Genomic DNA, 27,647 nt, shown 5'->3' on the forward strand with positions numbered 1-27,647 from the left:
CTGGCATTATACACCGGCATGATATACCCCCTAGCTAGTATACATCTGCCCATTATACACATGCCTGTTATACACGCTGCTTCTTTTCACCCATTCTTTATACTCGCACATATTATACCCAACATATTACACACCTCACATTTTGTACACCCTGCCCATTATACACTCCCTGCCTGTTGTACACCTGCTGTCATACACCCGCCAGTTTCACATCACCATTATACACCACACCCATTGTACACCTTCTGATTACACAACACATCTGATTTATTTCCATTACCCTTTTATGAGATGTGAGCATCACTGCAAGGCAAGCATTTGTTGTCATCCCTATTTGCTCTTGAGAAGGTAGTGGTGAGCCACCTTCTTGAAACACTGCAGTCCATCTGTTAGGAAGGGAGTTCCAGGATTCTAACTCAATGACAATGAGGGAATAGCGATATAGTTCCAAGTCAGGATGGTTTGTGGCTTGGAAGGAGACCTGCAAGTGCTGGTGTTCCCATGAGCTGCTGCCCTCGTCCTTTTACACAGTAGAGGCGTGGGTTGGGAAGGCGTTGCCAAAGGAGCTTTGGTAAGTTTCTGCAGTGCATCTTATAGATGGTACACACTGCCGCCACTGTGTCAGTGGTGGAGGAATTGAATGTTTAAGCAGGAGGATGGGGTGCCAATTAAGTGGGCTGCTTTGTCCTGGATGATACCAAGCTTCTGGTGGTTGTTGGAGCCACACTCATCCAGGCACGTGGATAGTATTCCAACACACTCCTGACTTGTGCCTTGTAGATGGTGGACAGGTTTTAGGAAGTGAGAAGGTGAGTTACTCGCTGCAGAATTCCTAGCCTCTTACCTACTCTTGTAGTCATAGTATTTATATGGCTGGTTCAGTTCAATTTCTGGTCTAAGGTAATCCCCAGGATGTTAATGGTGCGGGATTCAGTGATGGCAATGCCGCCAAATATCAGGGGAGATGGTTAGAGCCTTTCTTGTTGGAGAAGGTTATTGCCTGCCAAATAAATGCACCCTGAAGACACAGGTTATTTATTTAGCAAAATCTCATTGTAATTTTATGCACTGCTTTCTTTCTCATGTGTGCTTAATTTACAATGTATGGAATCAATGCAAATGTAATCAGGTGAACTGTTTGATGGTAGGCGTATAATGCTGGGGTGTAGAACAGGCAGGTGTATAACAGGCAGAGTGTATAATCTAGAGGTGTGTATCACTGAAGAGTTGTGCTCCAGCACTAGCCGCACTCTTGTCAAGATTTTCCAGTACAGCGACAATACTGGCATCTGCCCAACAATGTGGAAAATTACCCAGGTAGGTGTTGACCACGAAAAGCAGAACAAAACCAATCTGGTCAATTACTGCCCCATTATCATTCTTGATTATCAGCAAAGTGATGGAAGATGTCGTCGACAGTGCTATCAAGAGGCACTTGCACAGCAATAACCTGCTCAGTGATGCTCAGTTTAGTTTCTGCCAGGGCTACTTGGCTCCTGAACTCATTACAGCCTTCGTCCAAACATGGGCAAAAGAGCTGAACTCATGAGGTGAGAGTGACTGCATTTGGCATTAAGATGGCATTTGACTGAGTGTGGCACCAAGAAGCCCTAACAAAACTGGAGCCAATGGGAATCAGGGGGAAAAGTATCCACTGGTTTGAGTCACACCCAGCACAAAGGAAGTTGGCTGTGGTTGTTGGAGGCAAATCATCTCAGCCCGGAACATTCTTCAGGGGAGTGTCCTCGATCCAACCATCAATGGCCTTCCTTCCACTATAAGGTCAGAAGTGAGGATGTTCACTGATGATTGCACAGTGTTCAGAAGCATTCGCGACTCATCAGATACTGAAGCAGTCCATTCAGGTAGCAAGACATGGACAACGTTCAGGCTTCGGCTGATAAGTGATAAGTAAAATTCGCTCCACACAAGTGCCAGACAATGACCATCATCAACAAGACTGAATCCAACTATCTCCCCTTGACATTCAATGACATTACCATCACTGAATCCACTGCTATCAACATCCTGGGGGTTACCATTGACCAGAAATTGAATTAGACCAGCCTACAAATACTGCGGCTACAAAAGCAGGTCAGAGGCTAGGAATTCTACAGAGATTAATTCACCTCCTGACCTTCCAAAGCCTGCCCATCATGTGCAAGGCACAAGTCAGGAGCGTGATGGAATGCTCTCCACTTGCCTGGATGAGTCCAGCTCCAACCAACACTCAAGGAACTTGACACCATCCAGGGCAAAGCAGGCTGCTTGATTGGCACCTCATCTACCACCTTCAACATTCACTCCCTCCATCACTGATGCTCATTGATAGCAGTATGTACCACATACAAGATACACTGCAGGAAATCATCTTCAATAGCACCTTCCAAACCCGTGAACTCTACCACCTAGAAGGACAAGGGTAGCAGATGTGCGGGAACACCACCACCTTCAAGTTCCCCTCCAAGCCACACACCATCCTGACTTGGAACTATATGGCCACTACTTCACTGTCATTGGTAAAAATCTTGGAATTCCCTTCCTAACAACACTGTGGGTATACCTACACCACATGGACTACAGCGGTTCAAGAAGGCAACCCAATACCACCTTCCCAAGGGCAATTAGGGATGGGCAACAAAAGTTCTGGCCTTGCCATTGCCATCCACATCCTGTGAAAGAATAAAATAAACAACAAACACCTGCAGAAGAAACCCTGATTTATGTGAAAATTGCTACTCGTGTTTTATTGAGACGATCTATTGTGTTTCGCTATAGATTTTCATAAGGGGAACTTGGTCTTTGGCAACCTTGAAGTGAAAACATCCTAAGTCTTATTAAAGATTACATGCAGTAAAGCATCTCAAGATTGTGTTTGCAACCAATTTCTGCCCTTAGTTTTTCATTCTGTTTGTTCCAGCGAGCAATCTTTCCACCTCCATGTTACCATGGAGCAGAACCAGCTGCGAAGCAAGGTTTGCCCAGCAGTGAAAATCTCAATAGGTTTGTGTTCATGGAACATTTCATCGTCCTGACACAATGCCACCAGCTGTCAACGAGCAATTTATTATTCATTCTTTTCCTCCAGAATTGTCATCAGTCATGTTTGATAGTTTCCACCTCTGGCTGCTGCCACTAATGCTGTCAGATTGTTCTGTTATATTTGGACACCTGCCAGCCAAAACCAAGAACTTACAGTTAGATACATACCTCTTCTCCACACAGAGAGCTTCAAGGTCCTGGTAACTTCAAACCTCATCCTATGCAAGTGACAGTTTTTCCTTTGTCTGCAGACATGTTTCTACTCAGGACTATTGAACCGTGGCCCATGTCGCAGAAATGTATTTCTCTCCCCCGCCACCCCACCCCATAGAATAGCTCAGCAAAAGCAGTTAAGGTTGTATTGATTAACCCTATCAAGAAAGATCAATGTCAGGAATAGAATTGCAGGTTATAAGGAGTCAGTGTAGTCTGAGTGGATGAAATACTCGTGGGATCTAATGGTTTCTGTGTGCTGGGGAAGAAGGTCTTATTTCTGGTAAGAAACAAGTCAAGTTTGAAGAATTGACATTTAAAAATGAATTCTAAACATCTTGTCTAAGTACCTTTTGAAGGATCAGGATGTATTAATGCAGAACTTTCCCTCAGGGAACTAACCTGATTGGGCAGAGTTCAATATGAAGAGTATAAGATCTGTAGAAGGCATGGCCTCGATGGGCTGAAGGTTTTGTGCCTTTCTGAATTTCCACTATGGTGCACCACTGTCTTACAACCTGCTTCATCAAAAGCTCTTTAAATAGGAGGGTTCGGCTGGCCATTGGAAAACTAGCAATTGCAATGAGTGGTGACACCCCCAAGATGAGACCAAATCTGCATCATCCTCCTTTTTGCTGCATATTAGGTTTCCAGGGCCATTAAACTGGCCCCATCTACAGTAATCCTGATACTTCCTAGTTTTAGACTATTTGTGCTTCACAAGTTGATAATGGGCTGAATTTTCCCAGTCCCTGAGAGGCAGGTTTGGAGGTGGGATCAGGAGCAAATTTGCGATTGGTGGGTAGCCAATTGGCACCATCAATGGGCCAGTTGGGAGAAAGTTGATGGCACCATCAGGATCTTCCGGTGACAGACGGGTCCCTTGTTGAGCATGGACCCTAGCGTGCAGCTGTCCATATGATGTAGGTACATCAGTGGTTCTGCTAGGCAGGGAGTTCACAGGCTGATTCAGGAGCCGGCAGGGCGATTCTGGGAGCCTGCAGGGTGATTTTGTTTCCTGTGGATGGGGGGAAAGAAGGCAACCTCAGAAAACAGGTAGGCATCACCCATCCCTCACAGTGATCTCCGCAAAAGTAATCCCTCCATTCTCTCAAAACATTCCACAGCTGACACTCATGGGTACCTTCTTTCTCTCCTTGAAGGAGAAAACAGCATAGAACACAGAGGAGAGGGAGAGAGCCAGAGGTGACCCTCCAGTTGTGTCCATCTTGACAGCTGCAGAGGAGGAGACGATGGGTGATATGTTGGGTTTCAGCTATCCTGGTCATTGGATATGGAGAAATGGGGATCTCGCAGACACTTGGGACTGAATCTTCGGCTCAGCGGGCGGGGGCGGGGCCCGCTTGCCGAGGCATAAAATGACACGTGGTGATGTTCAGCATGTGTCCCGACATCACGGTGCGCCATTGAGACTCTCAGTTCAGCGAGCGCGCACCCAAATCAGCTGTGCGCCCACCGAACTATCAAAGGCCTATTAAGGCCATTTAACTCTCAATTAAAATAATTAACAGAGCTGCCTGTCCAATCTTAAGGTTGGCGGGCAGGCGAAGAACCCAGGCGGCCTTCGCATTTTTCATGGAACCTCATCCACGGGCGGGATGAGGTTTCATGAATGATTTTAAATTTTGACAATTTTTATTGAAATTAATGCACATGTCCCAGCTGATGTGACAGTTTCACATGAGGGGACATGTCATAAGAATTTTCTCACCACTTTATTTTTTTCTGCGCTCTTTTACACACATACACGAAAGAACGCACTCCCGACTCAGGGAACCCCCACTTCGCCCGCACTGGGAGGGCACAGCAGTTCCAGGTGCGCGTCAGGCTGGGTGGGCCTTAATTGGACCGCCCACGTAAAATGGCGGCACGGCCCCGATCGGGAGCATCGATCGGGTCCGCGCCCACTCCTGCTTCGCCTGCCCAACAGGCAGAAAATTCTGCCCTTGGTGACGGAATTAAATGACAAACAGCCACGAGGCATACAACTCACACTCATAAAGACTTGATGATCTCACTTTGTCAGTTCTATTTCATATCTCTCATAGGTCATGCACGCAGCCTTCAGGAACTGGTGCCAGAAGAGGACAAAGAGGAGGCCACTCACTCTGAGGATATACCATCGCAAGACCTATTTGCATCCTCCACCAGCTCAGATACACACACCTTGTTGGGGCCACCAAGACAGGGAGCCACATGGTGGAGCACACATCACAAGAAAGCAGGAGCAGGCATTGGAGACAAGTACAGCAGTGGAGAGTCACTGTCAGAGGGTGTAGGACCCTGCAAGCTGTGCTCAGCTAGGCATGGATACTGAGTCAGATTAGCCATTAATGAAGAGAATGATTCTGGAGCAGTGGCAGAAATTATGTGGGGCTTTTGCAGCGGCACTGTGCACAGTTGTAGGGAAATTGAAGGAATCTATGTCTAGCATGAGTTCCATGATGCCTCAGGCCTTGGCACTGATGCCTACCTCCATGGAAAGTGTGGTCACCTGCATGGAGCATCAGATAAAGCAGGCCACCAGCTGCAAGCTGGTCCTAACCAGTGGCCTGCACACTCAGAGGCAGAATCTCATGGAGGCGACTGGGGTCTCGCGTGCTGGCTGGAGAGGTGTCAAGAGACTCGCCTTACCTCCTTTTGGGAAGGCCCGCCGAATCACGAGCTGAGCAGGCAGTTCAGAGGTCAGCCTGTAAGGGGATTGAATTGTTGCTTTATGCTGGGTCTGGTGGTGGGGGACACACTGTGTTCAGAATCCATATGCCAGATGACTGCCTCAGGTGAACTAAAGCATGTCTGAATCAGTCCATCCCAGCCACCCCTTGATGTCCTTGCCACATCAGGCTCTTCCTCCTGTTGCTCCTCCTGTTGTTCCTCCTCTGAAGATGCAGAGCGCTCATCATCATCCTCCTCCTGGAGCTCCAGTTCTCGCCGCAGATGCAATGTTGTATAAGGTATACCCAATCCCCACCATTCTGGAGACCCTTGCCAGGTCCACACTGAAGAGCACAGCAGCTCTGTCCAGCCACCTGAATCACATTGTCAGTATCCTGATTGCTTGCTCAGTTACAATTCTCGTGTTCATGTGACTTCAGTTGTACCTTTCTTGAGCATCAGTGCTTGGCACCTCACAGGTGTCATCGGCCAGGACTCTAAAGGGTAGACCTTGACTCTGAGAAGCCATCCAATGACTATGTTTTGAGGTGTGACTATATCTGGGAGACTTGACTAGTGTAGAATGAATACACCATGGCAGCCCCATGGGTACCTTACACAGACATGCATAATGATCTCTTGGTGGGTGCAGACCAGCTAACTATTGACGGACTACCCCTGTCAGCTGGTGAATACTTCTAGGTGATCTGAGGATGCCTTTATTCCCACATGTGTGCAATCTATTGCTGGGCTTATGGAAATCGAGCCGGAGCGGCAAATCCAAGTGCTCCCTCATTCTGACCAGCCTCATCAGTAGGATAGTGCATGTAAGTTCTGGCCCCTGGCAAACATGGCATTCGTCATCTGTGAGATGCACTTGTGAGGTTTGACGAATATCCTTGGAAGGATCTGAAGGCAAGTGTTAAGGGCGGCGGTGAACTTGACTGCCATTGGCAATGCCTGTCCACCGGGTCCACATGGAAGGAAGTCCTCTTCCAGGAGGCTGCAACTGTCAGAGACTACTTGTTAGGAAAGTTGGAGCCCAACAAACTACTCATCTGCCTGTATACCCTGCATTGAGGTTATCACCCTCTATGAGCCAAAGCTCTGTGCTCATCCTTCTGGCCTGCTGAGCAGCAGGTGTTTGAGGAGAAGGCTCCTACTGCTCCTCATGTTCCTCCTCTGACCTCCAAGGTAGAGCTGTGTAAGTGGCTGCCATGCAGCTGTGAAGTCTGACAGCTGGGAAGTGCAGATTAAAGGCAAAAAACTTCAAGGCAGCAGAAATGTCCTCCAAAACGTTGGAAATTGCCTCCAAAGCAGTGAAGGGATATAAGAACAAGTCCTGTGAGCAAATGCCTTTCACTTAGGCAAGGAAGCAGGTGACGCATCCCTGTATTTATAACCTTTCTTACCTGCCAACTTTTTAACCCTGCCAATTCCTGCAGTCCTCTTCACCTTGCTTTCTCTGGGTGAGCTCTGGGAGACCCTGCACACAGAACTAAAGTCAGAATTCTAGGTTAAAATGATCATTTAACATATCTGAATGTCAGACCTGCCTGTCCCACAGGGGTTTTCCACACATTCCTGAACACATTCAGGCTTAGGTGGGAATTGACAGGTTCTTGCCAGCTTCCCGACACACTGGCAGTTTCAGGCCTATTAACCTGCCGCCTGTATAAAAACCCACACACCCTGACAGGTGAAGATTTTCTTTGTATCAGTAACACTGAAATGCTGCTGAATGACCAGCAGATAGAATGACGAATATGACTGATGTATTGAAAACATTAAGAGGTAGAATTTTGAATGGTATTAGCCGGAAAAGTGCTTGATTTCAGTTCGTCTCAGAGTCACTTACACTATGGAAAATAAGCGTGTCAATGTTGCTTTTTACTATTTGTGTTGTGACCCTACTCCCAAGCTTGAATCTCTGTGAGGTGCACAGGGACACTGAACTTATCATCACATCCATAGAACAATGGAAAATCATTGGTGGAAAAGCGTGCTGCATTAACACCAGGAAAGCTGAAAATAACTGCTCTTAGAACCAAATTCTGTTTCCTAATATTTGTCAATACATCAGTCGGATTTGATTTGACTTCCTATTTGCTAGTTATTCAGTAGCATTTCAGTGATATTGATACAACCCGCACAATACTATCTAACACATTATTGAAAATATGGATTAGAATGGCTAACAGTAAACAACCTTGCTTCATTCTTTCAAGGATATCATGCAGGTACCCTTAACACAGACCTTGAAACTGGAATACACGTCCCAGATAAAATACAGAATTTGACGATGTTTTTCTTTACTTGCAACTCCTTAACTAGTTTCCCCTGCTCCACAAATTGGGCAGAATTTAATGCCCACCCCTGAGGCGAGTTTGGAGGAGAGGGGAGTACATTTAATAAGACGGAAGGATGCCGGATGGGGATCCTGCTGCCTCCCGGCCTCTTGCCCTGATTAAGTCTGGGACAGGAAGGCTTGTGGATAGTCCCCCTTGATCCCGGGGAAGGCCCACCACTGGCCACTTACCAGCCCAGAAGGAAAAAAACAGTTCGGACCAATATTCTTATTTCCCAGTTTTTACTGTTTTTTTCCTTCTGGGAGTGGACCTTCTCCAAAGGAGACAATGCAAGGCTTTCCCTGGCTCACCAGCCGGGGGACAAGACTCCTGTCGCCTGCATTAAATACCACATGTTGTTTCACAGCATCATGCAAAGCCACGAACTGCCCTAAATATTCCTCAGAAGAACAAAATATAGCCTGTTGTTTCCTGAAATATTTTATGGGCCTCCAAAGGAATCGCAGTGTGCGCCATGTTAATTCGAAGTGCCCTTTTAGATGTCAGTGACATCACCAGATTCACTATAATATATGGTCTCATTCATTTTACCCTCCTTGTCGATAAAAACAATACAGGCATTCTGGAACTCCAAGAGTAGCATGCTTTAAACAGAATATGAGTTATCAACCTCACACGGGCTGCTCCAAGACAAGCGCTGGTAGTCTCTGCTACTGATATCCAAAGCAATTGCTATTCTTCACACCTTCCAACGCCACCACCCCCCCCACCAACCACAACCCATCCACTCTTGCTTAAAGCAGGCTTTAAGAATTCTTACTCCTATTGCTTACCAGAGGTATTTGAGTTTCACCTGTTTACTTTTTTCACTTAACTCATTATGCTGCATTTGAGCTTCATTATGATTATACAAAATATATAATGGACTTTTGTCAAACAGGATTTGGTTCTGTTGCTTTCATAAATGTTTAATATGTTAGGCAGGTCAATGACAATGTAACACAGCATTTAAGCCTGCTAAAGAAATTAAACACTTCTGATGTTGTTCTCTATTTCCTTCGAACAGTAGAAGCACTGCATCTTGGAACACTGATGGCAGCTCATGGATATTTCTTTCCGATCTCAGACCATGTACTGACGTTGAAGGATGATGGGACTTTTTACAGATTTCAGGTAGGCTAAATGCAAACTAATTGTTGAAAGTAAAAGTGAATCATTTTTATTTTGTTTTTGTTTGGGTATTAACTTATGTCTGTTAAACTTGCTGTTCCATTGTTTGCAGAATCATGCCTAAACCTCAGGTTTCCTTCCCTTTTATTTTTGCCGAATCTTCTTAGTCCTTTTCCCTTTCAGCTTTGGCAAAGTCTCATAGCGAATTGAGTTTTTGTTGATGGTCTTCCAAAGATTAAAAATTTTTGTCAGACTGTTGTGGCATGTTCATTTAATTGTCACCAAACCCAGTTTCTTCTCCCAACATTATAATGGCTCATAGATCAGTCTAAATTTGCCCTGAAGTTATGTGAATGAGTTGTGCATGGAAATTTATGTGCACACACTGCCCATTTCTATTTAAATGTGTTTATTCTGGCATAATCAATAACACCAGCAGAAAGGAGGTATTGCATTTATAAAGAATCTTTTCCACTCTCAGGTTGCACCAAAGTGCTTCACAACCAATGAAGAACTTTGAAAGTCGTTGCTGTTGTTATGTAGGGTAAAACAGCAGACAATTTGTGCGCAGCAAAGTATCTCGAACAGCAAACATGATTAATTGGCCAGTTAATTTGTTTTTAGTGGTATCGATTGAGGGATAAATGTCAGCCAGGACACCAGGAGAACTGTCTCACACACAAAAGCAGAATATTGCCTTTGCTGGAAATCTGCAATATAACCAGAAAATGTTGGAAATACTCAGCAAGATCTGGCAGCATCTGCGAAGAGAGTAACAAGAGTTAACGTTACAGGTCTGATAATAGGAGAACCGTCTTGTCCTTCTTCAAGTAGTGCATTGGGATCTTTCAGGTCCACCTGCAAAGGCAGACCGAGTTTTTGTTTCATGACTGATATGAAAAACTCCTCCTGTCACAATATGATGAAGCGAGGCTAGATGAAGTGCTGAAGCTCATTGTTAGGTTTCAGCTAGCATCCTTTTTCCTCAGAGATGAAAGCAATACTACTAAGCCAAGCTGACAATTTTAAGAATATAGGAACAGGGCTAGGCCATTCAGGCCCTCGAGTCTGTTCCCCATTCAAATAGATTTTCAATTATCTTTATTTATAACTCCATCCACTCACTTTGGCTCCATATTCCTCAATACCCTTGGCTGTCGATCTTAGATTTAAAATGATTAATTAAGCTAGCATCTACTGTGTTTTTGTGGGTATAGATTCACACTTCTACCACCCTTTGAATGAAGAAGTGCTTCCTAATTTCTTTCTGAATATCTGGCTTTAATTTTAAGGATATACCCCCTCGTGCTTTTCTCCCTGACCAACAACAGAATTGGCCCTCTATTTACCCTATCAATTTCTTTCAAAATCATAAAAACCTCGATTAAATCACTCCTTCCCTATATTCCAGGCAATGTGTCTAATTTATGTACTTTCTCCTCATATTCTTGGAGCCCTTGTAACATTCAAATTAAGACTTAATACCCATTGGCAAGCCACATCTGAATTTGTTCTTTCAAATACCTCTTAATTGGGCCATTGCGCCTCTCTCTGACAAAGCCAATAATGTTTTTAAAAGGAAAATTTGAACGTTTCAAGAAACAGGCATAGATAAATGGGCCAAATACTCGTCTCCTGTACTGTAAATTATAAATCAAAAATTACAACATCTTAAAATGTTGCCGCTTGTGATCTATCTTGTTCATAACCCACTGAGAAACTAAAAACAAGCCACTTAATTGATCACATGACTAAATGTTCAGTCACCAGTGCACAACTCATTAACACTCTGTATACAATTCCATGACTATGGCAGTGCATGCTTTCACTCTTCAGCTCCATCTGGAATTCTTCTTTCCATTTAAACCCAGAGTTGCAATTAACTGTGGTGTAGTTTGCGTATGTATGTCTGGGATTTAATGCAGAGGTGGTGACCCCACCCACCGCCTGGAAAGGCCGGGGCAAGCCCGTCTCCACAAGCCCTGGAAGCCGTGACTGAATTCTGCATGGCTCAGGCAATTAGTTGCCTGAAGCCGTGGCTTCCGCCTTCCCCTGAGTCAGGATTTTCCGCCTCCAAGAGCTGCCAGCCAATTAAAGAGCAGGCAACTCTTCAGCCCCAGCGGTGCCACAGGGAGCGGTGGGACCAGGACCAGCGTTTGAGCCATAGTAAAGGTAAGTGGGTTGGCCCAGGCAAGGGGGTTGTGGGGGGGCCAATGGGGAGGCTGGGGGGATTTTTCAAGTGTGGGAGCCCTTGCCACTGTGGGGGGGGGCATCTGTGGGGAACAGGAAGCCCAAACAGTAGATACCCTGCTCCCTCGCTGCTAGGGATAGCAGAAAGAGACCCTTAAGTGGCCACTAATTGACCACTTAAAATACCAGCAGAGGCGGGTAGGCAGTGAGCATGGCAGCCCATGCCATCCTACCCAATTTTACACTCCCAACCCTTGGATGTGCTGTACTTAGATTTCCAGAATGCATTTGACAAGGTGCCATCTCAAAGGTTACTATACAAAATAAGAGCTCATGGTGTAGGGGATAACATATTAGCATGGATAGAGGATTGGTTAGCTAACAGGAAACAGAGTAGGCATAAATGGGTCATTTTCAGGTTGGCAAGATGTACCGAGTGGAGTGCACAGAGATCAGTGCTGGGGCCTCAGCTATTTACAATCTATGTCAATGACTTGGATGAAGGAACCGAATGTGTGGTTGCTAAATTTGATGATGATGCAAAGATAGATGGGAAAGTAAGTTATGAAGAGGACATGGAGGCTGGAATTTTCCAGCCCCTCACGCTGGTGTGATCTTCTGGTCCTGCTGAGGTGAACGGAGATTTCAGTGGCTCACCGGCCCCGCCACAGGGAAGCCCGCCTAGGTGGGTGGTGGGGAGGGCAAAATTCTGGCCAAGTAGTCTGCAAAAGTACATATATAGGTTAAGTGAGTGGGCAAAAAACTTGGCAAATGAAATATAATGTGGGAAAATGATGTAACATGTCCCTGCTTAACATTTTTAAATTCTTTATTTTTTATGTTCAAAAAGCTTCAGCTGTGCCTCAGGGAGCCTTTACGGCATGCACGTGTGTGCGTGTGCGAACTTCCGTGCTCACCCTCCTCCCCTGCCACACAGGCAGTGCTGAGTGCTGCAGCGCGTGATTCACGCTGGCTGGCCGTTAGTTGGCCGGTCAGCGTGAAATGGCAGTCACGGCCCAATCGTGGGCGGCGGTTCGATTCGCTGCCGCTCCCCCGCCAAGCCCCCCTGACGACCAGAAAATCCTGGCCATGATGTACTTTTGAAGTGCAGTCACCGTGGTAATGTCAGAAATGCGGCAGCCAATTTATGCACAGCAATGCGATAATGACCAGATAATTTGTTTTTGTGATGTTAATTGAGGGATAGATATTGGCCAGGACACCCCGGATAACTCCCTTGCTCTTCTTCAAAATAGCACCATGGAATCTTTTACCTCCACCTGAGCTGGCAGATGGGGACTTGGCTCAATGTCTCATCTGCGAGACAGCACCTTCAACAGTGCTGCTCTGGAGCATTATCCCTGGTTTTTGTGCCTTGAACCCAGAAAAAGTTAGGACAGAAAGATAATGGAAAGCAGTATTTAAATTTACTTCTGTTTCCTAAAATCAGGCCAAAAATGACTTTATTTTGTCGCGTAATACCTCACACTATGAATTACCTTTTAAAGACAATCACTTTGAATATAGGCAAGCAGCATTACACGGCAATTTCTGAGAATGTGTATGAAACCAAGGGGTAGGTTTTTGTTTCAAGGCTCTCCTTGCGTCGCTTTAAGCACATAAATTGCTTGTGGAGAATTCATGCATCCACTGTGGTTTCCTATTCAGCTGTTTTACCTTGTCTCCAGTCAGGATTCACTTCATATTAATGTAATCTCGCCCATATATGCCTTCAGTAGTATTCAATTGATTGTTGAAGGCGATTACGTCACAATATACTTCTTGAAGTAGGATTTTTGTTCATTTGTGGGATGTGGGCATCATTGGCAAGGCCAGCATTTATTCCTGCCATTGCCATTGAGAAGATGGTAGTAAGCCATCTTCCTGAATACAACTGAATGACTTACTAGGCCATTTCAGAGGGAAGTTAAGAGTCAAGCAAATTGTTGTGAGTCTGGAATCACATATAGATCCAGACTGGATAAGGACAGCAGATTTCCATCCCTAAAATACATTAGTGAACCAAGTAGGTTTTTATGATAATGCATTATTTTAATGATCCTCCCATTAGTGGCACTTACTTTTAAGTTCCAGATTTATTTAACTAATTGAATTTAAATTCCACAGGTGCCATGCTGGGATTTGAACCCATGCCTTTGGTTCATTTATCCAGGCCTTTGGATTACTTGGCCAGTGATATAACTAAGGGCAAGATTTTGAGGTTGTCGGGCAGGCGCGGCAAGTGGGCGTGAGAGCAGCTGGGAAACAGCCTGTCACCCACAATCGGACCCCGACCACAATTTCACACTGGCTGGCGCAGTAATGACCAGCCAGCGTGAAATGCACGCTGAAAGGCTCAGCGCTGCCGGGGTGGGGGCAGGAGGAGAACGAGCGCTGAAGTCTGCGCAGGCGCAGGGGTGCATGTAGAGAACTGCCTCGGAGAGCTGAAGAATTTTAAACCCTTAAATAAAGATTTTAAAATCTTGGAAAAAAATTTCCACACATAAGAATCACTCACCTTAAACATGTTGAGGATAAAAATTCTGCCCAAACATTTTTATTTTTAAAAAATTATTATCAGAAAATTCATCCCGCCCTTGGATGAGGTTTCCTCAAAAATCCAAAGGGCGCCTGGCAGATTTACCTGCTCGCCAACCGTAAGATTGGACGGGCAGTGAAAAATAGCGGCTAATTAATTGACTAATAGCCTTAATAGGCCTCTTAATTGTCGGCGAGCGCGCTGCCGACTCTCGTGCTGCCCGCCGGCCTAAATATCGCGTGAGTGCGCAATGACATCGGGATGCTCGCCCGACATAATCGCCCGCAACTTTATGCCCGATGAGGTCGGGCGTGCACCCACCCACGGGCATAAAATTCTGCCCTTGACGTTCAAAATGCTTTGTTTCTCATATTTAGGTTTAAAAATTTATCTGATCCTTTTTTTATCCAAACATGCACAAGCTTTTGTTTATTGTTTATTCCCACTCTTCCTTTTCACACCAGGAGTAAATTGCTGGGCCATGTGAAGCAATTTTGACCCTGCTGGAAATTCCTATCCCAGTGTGAAAATGCATTAAAAATTCATGTGAATTAAGTCACTTACTTTTTAATTCAGAAGCAAAGCAGAATCACCAAGGCAGCCACCAAAGCTCATGTTAAATATTGACTTAATCCCTAAATATCCAATGCAAAGAGATTGCAAACTTTTTAAAAACTGATACAACATGTTTCAGAGTTCATGATCTGTTAGTATGTTACAGACAATAAATGGCTAATATTTGCCTCTTTCTAACTAGTTAGCTTTTCCAGCTAGTTTAATATTGTTAACTAGTTTATTATTTTTTAACTATCTTAAAATACCTTGCACTTGACTCACAAGCTGTGATTTTCTCCATGAAATAACTGACGGTAACAGCAAGTACACTATTTTTGACTATCAACAGTGATAAGGAAAAACAGCCTTGTGTCAATCCCATCTGAACATAGGTTGCAATAGTAACATGCAATATTAGTTACAAACTCACTAATGTATTTGTATGAAATTCCTTCATTCACTATATTAATCTAAAATAATGCATTTCATATAATATCCCATTGCATGATTTCAACCCCATTTAATATTATTTCAGTGTACATCATGTAAAGAGATAGATTAACCATGATGCTACAACAAAAACAACAAATTGCATTTACCTTCAATGTAGCAAAACGTACCACAGCCCATCATAGGAACATTATAACATGTGACACCTGAGCCACATATTAGAGCAGATGTCTGAAAACTTTGTCAAAAAGGTAGGTTGTAAGGAGAAGATTAGTTTCAAGTTGCTTTCACAAAGATCTGGCATAGACAAAATGGATCAAATGGCTGTTTTCTGTACTGTAAACTTTAGTGTTCCATTTACAATCAGAGGGTGGTGCTTCCAAAGGATGATATGGCAACATTGCCACCACTAATCTATCAATTTTTGCTAAGTTTTCTAGTTTAGCATGCATTGGACTGGAGGGTGCTGCAAAGAAATATCTGTCAAACACATTTATCATTATGCCCTCAAATATTACATAATTGCACCTTACACTTTGCGTGTTTGCTAATGTTACTGAAAATGTAGAAGTGTCTATTTAGTGTTGTGATTATAGGTTATTCATCCATGTTAAGTGCTACACTGAAGATTGCCCCTACTTAAAATTCCACTGGGAAAATATAATGGAAAAAAGTTTTTTTTTGGCTATGGATCCAATCGCAAGGGATGAATTATTCTGGAGGAGGTAAGAATGAAAAGTGAGCATTGTACTGCAAGTCAAATCCACATTTAGTCAACTGAATAAAAGGCAAGATTGTGAAGTAAAATTACAACTTGAGCAGCAGTGGATGGCACTGAGAATATTTCTGGCCTTAAGTATGGGCACAGCAATTGCTACTGGCTGTCTTAGAGCAGCTTACGCAGGAAGAGAGTCTGACCTATGAGTCTAGCAGGCATAGAAAGAACAGGATTCGTAGATCGAATTACCAGAGCCAGCAGAACTACCATCAAAGAGTCAGTCACTTGGACATGATGAAGGAAGAGTGCGTAATGCGGCTCAGGCTCATCTAGGAAGGTGAATCGGGTGTCATCACCTGGTCCACTGAAAACTCCAGAGATAGTAAACCATCTGCTCGGCTATAAGTATGTTGCATATTTGTACAGTTATATCGCTCGCAATAATTCCCAGGCTACTGTATTTTATTGGCCAGGTAACCTTATAACAATGTCAGGATACATTGCATTATTGGGCCACGGCCATTTTTTGCCAATGACAACATGCAGTTTGATGGAAGCATAAAATTACAAAGAGAGAAATCAGTGCTTGGACCCCAGCTATTCACAATTTATTTTCATGATTTGGATGAGGGAGCCAAATGTGATATTTCCAAGTTTGCTGATGACATGAAACTAGGTGGGGATGTGAGTGGTGAGGAGGATGTTAAGGGGCTTCAAGGTGATTTAGACACGTTGAGTGAGTGGGCAAATACATGGTAATGCAGTGTAGCGTGGATAAGTGTGAAGTTATCCACTTCAGTAGGAAAAACAGAATGTCAGAGTATTACTTAAATGGTGATAGATTGAGAAATGTTGATGTACAAAGGGGCCTGGGTGTCCTTGTACGCCAGTCACTGAAAACAAGCATGCAGGTGCAGCAAGCAGTTACAAAGGCAAATGGATTGTTGGCTTGTATTGCAAGAGGACTTGAGTACAGGAGCAAGGATGTCTTACTGCAGCTGTACAAGGCCTTGGTGAGACCACACCTGGAGCAGTGTGTGCAGTTTTGGTCTCCTTACTGAAGAAAAGATATAATTGCCATAGAGGAAGTGCAGCAGAGGTTCACCAGACTGATTCCTGGGATAGTAGGATTGTCGTATAAGGAGAGATTAGGCTGACTAGGTCTGTATTCACTTAGAGCTTAGAAGAATGAGAGGGGATCTCATTGAAACATACAAATTCTGATGGGGCTGGACAGACTGGAAGCAGGGATGATGCTTCCTCTGGCTGGGGGGGGAATGTCGAACGAGGGGTCACAATCTCAGGACACGGGGCGGCCATTTGGGCCTGAGATGAGGAGAAACTTCTTCACTCAGAGGGTGGTGAACCTGTGGAATTCTCTGCCACAGAGGGCTGTGGAGGCCTAGTGACTGAATATATTTAAAAAGGAAATAGATAGATTTCTAGGCTCTAAAGGTGTTAAGGGGTATAGGGAAAGAGCAGGAGTATGGTGTTGAGTTAAAGGATCAGCCATGATCTTATTGAATGGCGGAGCAGGCTCGAAGGGTGCTCCTGCTCCTATTTTCTAAATTCTATGTTTCCTCTATCACCCCTAACACCTCATCCCTTTTCCATAGCACCTTCCCATGCAATTGCAGAAGGCTCCATCCCTCCCTCAGTCCAAGGTCCCAAACACTCCTTTTGGGTAAAGCAGTGATTCACTTGCACTTCTTTCAATTTAACCTACCGCTTTTGCTGCTCACAATGGGGCCTCCTCTATCTTGGGGAGACTAAACACAGAATGGGTGACCATCTTGTGGAGCACCTTCGCTCAGTCCGCAAGCATGACCCCGACCTTCCTGTCGCTCACCATTTCAATTCCCCATCTTGCTCTCATACTCACATGTCTGTCCTCGGCCTGCTACAATGTTCCAGTGAAGTCCAGCGCAAACTGGAGGAACAGCATTTCACCTTCCAATTAGGCACTTTACACCTTGTGGACTCAACAGCTTCAGCCATGAACTCTGACCTCCATTTTAATATTTTTTATATTTCTTTCCACCTCTCCCCCCAAGGGCCTGTCTGTAACTTGTTTTCATGTTTTACTTTCAGAGAGCGCTGACCCTTGTTCTGCTATTAATGCATTCTGCTAACTGACCTTTATGCTACTATTGACACCTGCCTTAGTATTTAACACTATCATCATCGCTCCCTTTGTCTTGTGTCCATTACATCTTTGTCAAAGCTCTCCTGAGCTCCTACCTAGCCCTGACCTTCCATTTTGCTCCACCTGCTCCACCCCTCTCTTCAACAGCATGAAACCCATCACATTTCTACCTCCCTTCAGCTCAGAAGAAAAGTCATATGGACTCGAAGCATTAACCCTGTTTCTCTCTCCACAGATGTTGCCAGACCTGCTGAGTTTTTCCAGCAGTTTCTGTTTTTATTTATTGAAATCACTCCAGTCAGTTTCAAAAACTCTGGCTTTTTAAAAGTCTAATCCCTGTTTCCAGCTGATGAATTAAAAATCAATATTCAACATAATCACATCTTTGAGACATGCTATATTACCTGAAATGAAAAATGAACTATTATTTGATGCTTTCAAAAGAAACCAATGAACTACAAATATGTTCTCCTTTGTTTTCTACAGACACCATACTTTTGGCCATCAAACTGTTGGGAGCCAGAAAACACTGACTATGGTTAGTACTTATGTAAAGTATTTCCTCATTCTATGCACAGGAGGCACAATAAATGAAGGCTACAAATGTATGTATGCAAATATATGGTTTCCTTTCAATAGATGAGATTATAGCATTTATCTAAATATGCAATGACTAATTGTTAATATTTTTTTAAAAGAAATAAGCCATACATTTTACATGCATATTTAAAACCCGTAACTTGTCTTGGCATTCTAGACCCTGAAGAAAGCAACCGTCTAAAATGAGATAAAACCAAAATACTGCGGATGCTGGAAATCTGAAATAAAAACAGAAAGGGCTGGAAAAGCTCATCAGGTCTGACAGCATCTGTGGAGAGAGAAACATGGTTAATGCTTCGAGTCCAATATGACCCTTCTTTGGGAACAGTTCAAAGAATAGTCATATTGGATTCTCTGTTTCTCTCCCCAGAGATGCTGCCAGACCTCCTGAGTTTTTCCAGCACTTTCTGTTTTTATGTCCATAATGAGGTAGCTGAATGGAGAATAAGAAGTAAACCATGTTGTTACAGAACTCTGTTTTTACCACTGTTAATTATACCACAAATAAATTGTTTTTCATTTATCTCAAATCATAGAAATAAAGTAATAGCCATATAAGAATATAAGGATGACAAAACCTGATTCTGTTAATCTAGTTCTGCCTGCTAAGTGCAAGAAACGTTCAGCCTTTTCCTGGGTGTTACTGAATGACCATTTGTCAAGGAGATCTGCGGGTTTTGAACATATCAAAACTGTTAGGATTTCGCTCCTCCTATAACTTTAAAACAATTCTCTTCAACCCAAACACACCTGATTTACTTTTAGTGGAGCACAGATGCTGAACATTCCTCAGTCTGTTTTGTAGGTGTTAACTGAAGCTAATTTTTCATACTTCAAGTCAACACATTCCCATGGCGTGGCTAACTCGTATATCACAGAAATGCTTTCCTTTACACCCCATGCTGCTGTTTCTCTATGATAATGCATAAAAATTCCTGTGTGATCGTTATCAATAAGCGAGCTCTCAGGCAGAATTTAATGGTTGGGAGGCGGACGGCAGTCCTTCCCGACCAAGCGTTAAATCGAGCGTGATGACGTAAGGTGAGGGGGCCCAAAAATTGGAAGCCTGTCAACTTTTCGTTTAAGGCCAATTTTGGAATAATTTAAGAACTTATCAAAGCAATTGTCCCTGATTTAATGCAGCCCATGCAATTTAACAGTAGTTGCACAGGCCGCACAGGTGAGCAGGAATCATGGCAGAGTGCCTCAGAGGGTTGCAGGGTGGGTGGGAATTGTGGCAGCATGCCTCAGAGAGCTCCAGGGTTGGATAAAAGCAAGAAGAAGAGAGAAGAACAGGAACTAGAGAGGACTAGGGGTCTGCAGCTGCATTTGTAGGAAGGGCTGTGGGGTTGTTCAGTGTCTAAATATTGACTGATTTTGCTGCTGAGGAATTAAAGGAGACATCTCTGAGAGACTCACTTGGAAGAGGGACTTGCACCAAGGAGGGACAATTTCAGGGCTGTCTGCAGCAACAGAAGCTGTGGGAATAGACCTCTCCGGTAGAGGCTCCTCCAGTGAGGAAAAGAGAACGAGAAGGAGAGGGGGAGGAGGGTTGCTGGTCATCAGCAACCAGCAATGCAAGCCATGCCCCTACCAGGGTGACCATTGAGAGAACCTTAGGTCTGCTCATTATGTGTTTCCATTGCCTGTACCGCTGTGCTGCCGCCTTGCAGTACACCTCAGATCATGTTTCCTTGATCATCATCATGTGTAGTTCTCTGCACAACTTGGCACTGCAAAGAGGAGAAGCCCTTGTGACTGAGGAGCTGGAGGGCCACCCTGATTCCTCAGATGATGAGTCCAGCAATAACTTGGAGGATGAACAAAGCACTGAACATGACTATAGCAACCTACATGGTGGGCAGCAGAGAATGGGTGCCAGAGAGATGAGAGAGGCCCTTATAAGACAGTTCAGCCAAGGTCTTGCTGTCATCTTGCAAACTACAGAGTGGAGGTGACAACCTGGCATATGAACCAAACACTGAATATATTTCCAAAGGCTCTTATGATTTTCGTCAGAAGGTTTCATGGCTCTGCAAACTCTATCATTGTGAGTTAGTCCCCAGTTGACATATTAACAGTCAAACACATATTTTGACTGACACATTTAATAAAGATCAGGTTAACAGCACAAAACTCAGCTTTACACATGCAGCAAACACTAGTTATTATCCCTCTGTGTTTATAGTGATTCCTTCATTTATTTACGGATACAGTGCTGTGGTACTTCCCCAGTGTCACCAGCTGTACTGGAGGCAGGCTGCTGACTCTGAAACTCAGCTGGCTTGGACAACCTTGTCTAGTGTCCTCTAGTCCCCCGAAGCCATGAAGGCCAAGGCATTGTAAGGAGTTCCTGCTCAGTGACAGGAGCCTCATCTGTCTCCACAGTGTGCTGAGGCCCTGGTGTCACTGGCAGAGAGTCGGAGGAGTGGCAGTCACCATCAAGAGCACCTCGAGAGGAGCCCCCAGATGCAAACAACTGCTGCTCATCCACCATTGTGAGGTCCACACGGCCCTCTCTGCTTATCAGCGATGCAAGAGGACCTGGTGTAGGCACCAGGCGCCTTGTCCATCCCTCGGACTGGCAATGTCTACTTCAGGTCATTTACAATGTGAGGGTTTGCAGGTCTGAACATATACCCAGTAACCCTTCATTTAACTGCTGGGCGTGGCTCTCCATGAAAGTCACCAATCTCTTGATGAAGGAAGCCATGCGTTCAGAGCAGAGAGTGATCACAGTGCTCATGGCTGGTTGGACTTCTCCACTGTCTATGCCAGGGTAAGCATACTGTCTGGAAGTTCCTCAGATCTTCAGGGATCTCCTGTTGCAACATACAACATATGCTGCCTTATGGACAACACCAGAGGCTTGTCATCTGCCTGGGACTCAACATCATCCTGGTCTCCCATACTCCCCTGGGAGTCAGCAGCCTGCACTGTCACAGCCTCCAGCAGCTGGTCCAGAGTGTGCAGAGCTGCCCCCAGTTTGTGGAACTACTTCAGCCGACATGTGCAAACCCAACGAGTGCCATTATCTGATCTGGAGCTAGGTGCAGAATGAAGATGGGACAGTGCACACTCTGACACCCCCTCCTCTTCCTCAGAGGTTAGCGTTGGACCCTTGGGGTGGTTGTATAGTCGCATCAATTAATGATCTGCAGAAGGAGTAAGGAGGGTCAGTGCACATCAATAATGAGGAGGGATACTGAGTCAATGTAGCTTCATCTCAGACACAGACATGCAACACATGATGCATGGCCCAGATGTTTTGAACTTGAGCCTTTGTGCCTCACTCACCTATCCCAACCGCTATTCCATTCTCAGAAATTAACCCCATTGCCGAGAGAGGGTCCTTAGGATACTCACCAGCTCCAAAACTAACTCTAGCCCCTCCTGTGCCCATCGATTTGGCCTCCTGCTGACTGGTGAGGTACAGGATGTCCTCCTCCATCTGAGTTAGCACAGCCAGGGTGGGCACGCCACCATCTGTCATGGACTTCACACAGGCGTTATGGGCTCTCTTCTCGAATGAAATTAATGGTACATTAATGAGTCTCATATCAGGTAGGTCGCCATCATCTCTGGTGCTTCTCCACTGTGGTTTGTGGCACAATACCCCTTGTAGGTGACTTTCACATTTAAGATGTCCCAGTAACACCTCTCCCCGCTCTCCCTGCACCTCCCCCAGAGTGTGAGAGGGTGCCGAGACTACAGTTGGCATTATGGTTATGTGTAAAGGTGGTAAGACTTAAAAGTTACCATAAAATAACCAGAAACCTTATACATACTACAAACCTACAAGCAAACTTACCCAGCACGGGCAAATTGCTTTTTCCAGACGCAAACAGACCTTATTCTTTCCATTGAGTGTAATGTCAGGTAGCCTTTACTAACCTGATCAGAGAAGTGTTTAACTGTAGTGTAGAAATAATTAAGACCAAATGAATTGCTTATCTTCTGTGGTGTTAAAGGGGGAATTATAATGTGGGATTGATGCAGGTGGGGGGCTGGATTTAATGGACAAAAATACTCAGGACATTGGAAAGTCAATTGACTTCTGAGTTTTACCAAGACAGGAGAAGGGGTTGGGAATTCACCCCACTCCCAGAAGGTGGGTTGGTTATATGTTAGCAAGCTTTGAAACCTTGTATTTAATCTGCTTTGAAAGTTTAACTGTGACTGGACAGCTGCAGCAAGGTGAAGACAGCCTCAGGGAGAAGACAAGTGTCTTAATAGCAGTCCTTGTGGACCAGGAGGAGCTAAACTGCTTTCTCCCAATCCCCCAAGCACCCCCATCATTGGAATCACCTCCAGCTCCCTTGGTAAGACCCCTCCCAAGGTCAGGGTTTGGCCGCTCCCCCCTTCGGAATCAGAGCACCCCCAGATCAGGGAATTGGCCCCACCTTTTGGATGGGATCCCCTCACTTCCACCAACATTCCAGAATCAGGGATTAGACTCCCCTAAGTGTCAGGAACCAGACCTCCCTGGGATCGGACCCCCACCGGGGGATCCGACCTACCTGGAGTGCTCCCTGCCTGACTGGAAGCCAAGCCTGTCTTCTGGCTGGGAAACCTGTCCAGGCCAAAAGCTGAATGCTTTGGATGTAAAATGTTTTGTTTTGTGTCTGGTACTCCTTCATTTGTTCCTCATCAAGTTTTTTCCTTCCCCTCTTCTCCTGAGATATAGCTGCACAGATCCTGGAATCCTAATGGCACTTCACCCACCTGGCCCATAACTCACATGGCATGATTCATATAAGCTTTGACATTCAGCATTTATAGGCTATCCAGTACTAGGGTGCAGCACGGATAAACCCAGTAATGTCTATACTCTATATCCATGTACTCGCACTTCCAAAGTAGCCATCAGACATCAATCAGAAGTAGTAACCCTGAATGATATAACTTCTTTGAGACCCAATGGCAGAGTTCTGATATGGCACCGCTAGTGCCATGTCAGCAAATTCAGCAGAGATTGTGAATTGAACCATGCAAACTTGTTGGTGTTGTTGGGTCTAGCAAGTCTGAACAGTTAGCTGCTGAAGAGTTAGGGCAGTCTGATGACTTCCGTAATGGAAAATTCCTCACCCATTGATCTGCTGTCGACAAGTTTTTTAATTTGTTGATAGATGATGAGCCTCATTGACAAAACACCAAGCTTGTCAACAGTAAGTTGATGATAGGTGAGATCTTGACATAATAGTGTTTCTGTGGTACAAGTTTGCAAATCGTGCTATTTGTCTGACTTCCTTTCAATTACATAATTGTATAGACAACGGTATTGGACTAAGTCAACAGAAAATATGGTAATGCAAATATTAATTTACAATAAGGAAAATCAAGAGAAATAAATCATTGCTCGGTAGAGAAATATTTTAAAGATTAGCAAACAACACAATTAGAATAGTAAATTTTTGGATATAGAAGCACCATAATCCATGTTCCCTCCATCGATTGCCACCTTGATGTGGTGGAGAGGCTTGCACACTGTGATGTTCCCTTGAGCAATGCAGGTGGGAGCTCCTTACTCCTGGAAGGGCCACCGGGGACGGCGAAGTCGGGGGGAGCTGCCAGACAAAGTGCAGTCCAAAAAGTCCTCAATGGCAGAACAGGCAAAGGAAGACTGTATCTCATCAGCTATGAAGGTGGAAGAAGGCTGCAGTGGCTAGGTGGTCCCACTCATTGTGGTTTGGCACGTCACCGAAATCTGATCGCCAACCCGTCAAGATCATGTGAAGAATGACGGAGCCCCAAGATTCCCACATTCAACAAAGTCACAGACAGGTCTACCAGGATCCATGCCAAATCCTGTGGAGACGGAGCAGTGGTGACTGGGACAGGGCTGTGAACCTGGGAGTCCTTAGTCAAGAATCTGCATGCAGGTGGCAGATACACCAATGTCATTGGACACCTGTGTTGGGACAGAGATGTACCTTATGGTCAAAGAAAGAAAACTTTAAATTTTGCAACTTGGAATGTTAGAACACTCATGGATAACCTCAAGAGTGACCGTCCGGAAAGAAGAACTGCAACATGAGAAGTCAAGACTCCAAGTTGACATCGCTGCCCTCAGTGGGACTTACTGAGGAGGGACAGCTGAAGGAACAAACAGGGGATATGCTTTCTACTGGAAAGGAAAGGCTGACAGCGACCTTTGTGTCCATAGAGTTGGTTTTGCCATCTGGAACAGGATCTTGGATGCACTGCCAGAACTCCCCATTTGTATAAATGAAAGACTCATAACATTCACCTACACCCCGTAACCAATATGCCACCATCATCAGTGCTGGATTATGGACGGGGTGGTAAAATGCGGCGAGCCATTCTAAACTCCATTGACTTTGGCGGGCACGTAAAATCCCGCTGCCATAAAATTCCACCACTTGACTCCGATGAAGATGTTAAGGAAAAGTTCTATTCTGAAAAGAAGAAAAAGATCATGCTCCTGGGGTCTGCCAGGGTTGGCCATTACTCCGATGTCTGGAGCGAAGCCATTGGGAAAAACAGACATGGGAAAAGCCAATGCAAATGGTGTCGTCCTGCTGACAAAGTGTGCTCAGCATGGTCTCATTAGAACAAAAACCCTCTTTTGCCTTGAGGACAAATACAAAACCACATGGAAGTATCCTAGATCAAAGCATTGACACATCCCGATTATTCATTGTTCAGGTTAAAGACCTAAGTGAGGTCTGCATCATTTGATCCATGAGGGGACTGATGCCTGCTGGCCTTCTTTGGTCGGTGATGGACATCCACCTAATACCGAGACATTGCCAGGCTCAAAAGTCCAAGAGGAAGAAGATCAATGTCTCAGGCCTAAAGCAGCCAGACTGTAGAGAGGAGTTCCCCAAATGCAGACCATGACCAATCTGGACCAATTATCACACCTCCAATTTAATTCCAAAACAGTGGGCTCAAACATAGTCAGCTGTACTAGACTCCTGTGTCCAGGTCTTTAGGTTCGAGCATCCCTGTCACCTGCACTGGATCAATGAAAACAATGCTGAAATATGTGACCTTCTGGAACAAAAGTGAGCAGCCTTCATTGCCTGGCAGAACAAACCAAGGGCATAATTCAAGAAGGCAGCATTTCAACAGCTCAAGGCTGACACCCAAAACCAAATCTGGAAGATAATGGACAAGTGGTGGGAAGAGAAAACCCAAGAGATTGAATAACATGCTGACCATTATGATATGCAAAGCTTATTTGAAGCCACCAGGGCCATCTATAGACCAAGGTCAAATGGACAAAACCCCACTTCGCTCACAGGATGGTGTCTACCTTCTTAAGAACGACAATGCCTTACGTCAACACTGGAAAGAACATTTTGAATAACTCCACGACCGTAAATCCACAGTGGCATCTGATACTCTCCAGGTTATTTCCCAGTGCCCTGTGGTAGAATCCATGGGTAAACCACCATCGATGGGAGAGCTGCAACAAGCAATTAAGCGGATGATAAACAACAAAGCCTGTGGCCCTGATGCTGTTCCAGCTGAGGTCTTCAAAGCTGGCAGACTTTTGCTTGCAGTTTTGGAAAGAAAAAACTCTCCCCTGACTTCAGAAATGCGACAAGAAGGGATATAAATAATGCCGTGGAAACTATCAAGGTCTGTCCATAGCAGGGAAATCCTGACACGCATTCTCCTGAATTGCCCACTTCCTATGGCTGAGGAAATCCCCCCTGAGACATAGCGTGGCTTTAGACCTTCCAGAGGGCCATCCAATATTGTCTTTGTTGCCAGACAAATCTAAGAAAAATGTCAAGAACAACACTAAAAACTCTTCACTGCATTCATCCACCTGACCAAAGCATTTGGCTCAGTAAATTGTGAGGCTCTGTGGATTGTGGTCCAAAGATTTGGATGGCTAAGGAACTTTATCACAGTCCTGCAACTGCTTCATGATGATATGACTGTAACTGTCTTGAGTGGGAAATCTGAAACAGGTGCCTTCAAAATCCAGACTGGGGTCAAGCAAGGCTGTGTGATAGTCCCCGTACTATTTACAATCTGCCTGACAGTGGCTATTCACCTCATCAAAGATCAGCTACCCTTTGGTGTCACTATTAAATAACATTTAAATGGCTCCTTAACTTCAGTCTTCTCCATGCCAAAAGTAAACTGACTATCATAGATATATGATACATGATCTACTATTTGCAGATGACTGCAACATCACTGCCCATTCTGCAGCAGATTTACAAGCCACCCTCAAGTCTTCAATTCTGAATACGAGAAACTCAGTCTGTCCTTAAATGTTGCCATAACAAAACTCTCATCAACCCTTACATGGTTGGCCAAATATTCTACCTCCCATATATGTTGAAGGAGAGACACTGGAATATGTTGAGCACTTCCTATACCTTGGCAGCCACCTCTCTCAAAAGGCCAGCATTGATAAGGAGATCGTACGCTGGATCAGCTGCATCAGCTCAGCCTTCTACAGTTTACGGCAGCAAGTGTTTGACAATAAAGACCTCTGCAAGCCAACAAAAGTCCTAGTGTACAAAGCAGTTGTCATCACCACACTCCCGTACTGCAGTGAGACCTGGACGAATATCAGTGACACACTCCGGTCACAAATTTCTGCTGTGGGTCTTCAAGTGTCTGAATGGACTGGTTCTCAACCTGCAGATCTTGGGTAGACATCATCATCAAATTGAGGACAACCACTGCTGCCGACAATTCCATTTTATCTTCAAGACAGTACTCTTCTCAAGCCTTAGTTCTGCTAGCCTGAGGCTGAGCTACCTGTATTTAGGTCATGGATGTGTCCCAGTGGAAAGAGAGTGTACATCCCATGTGGCAAACTGAAACTCTGCTTGTGGAGACTCTTAAAAGTGATGTGTTTCTGCATGCGGCAGTCAGTCAGAATCCACTCATCAGATTTTCTGTTCCCAAGGTGGAAGAAGGTGTATTATGACACCATGCAAATGTGGGAAACACATTCTGCAATATGCTGTCCTCCATTTGGGTTCTAGCAACATTGGGTGAAAGGGATGTCTGTGCATCCCTCCTTTAAAGTATTGCTAAAGG

General features: G+C 44.7%; 1 protein-coding gene across 5 annotated transcripts in view; it reads left to right on the forward strand.

Moving 5' to 3' along the window:
- The window catches only part of rgs7b (regulator of G protein signaling 7b), a 458,499-nt gene that overhangs the window by 353,072 nt on the left and 77,780 nt on the right, over window positions 1-27,647 (forward strand). For all 5 annotated transcript variants that reach the window (XM_078557261.1, XM_078557263.1, XM_078557262.1 and 2 more), the window contains 2 exons: window positions 9,307-9,413; window positions 18,495-18,546. In XM_078557261.1, the coding sequence (XP_078413387.1) occupies window positions 9,307-9,413; window positions 18,495-18,546 (159 nt within the window). The remainder of the gene's footprint in view (window positions 1-9,306; window positions 9,414-18,494; window positions 18,547-27,647) is intronic.

Source organism: Cetorhinus maximus, chromosome 14 (assembly GCF_964194155.1).
Source record: "Cetorhinus maximus chromosome 14, sCetMax3.hap1.1, whole genome shotgun sequence".
Lineage (NCBI taxonomy): Eukaryota > Metazoa > Chordata > Chondrichthyes > Lamniformes > Cetorhinidae > Cetorhinus > Cetorhinus maximus.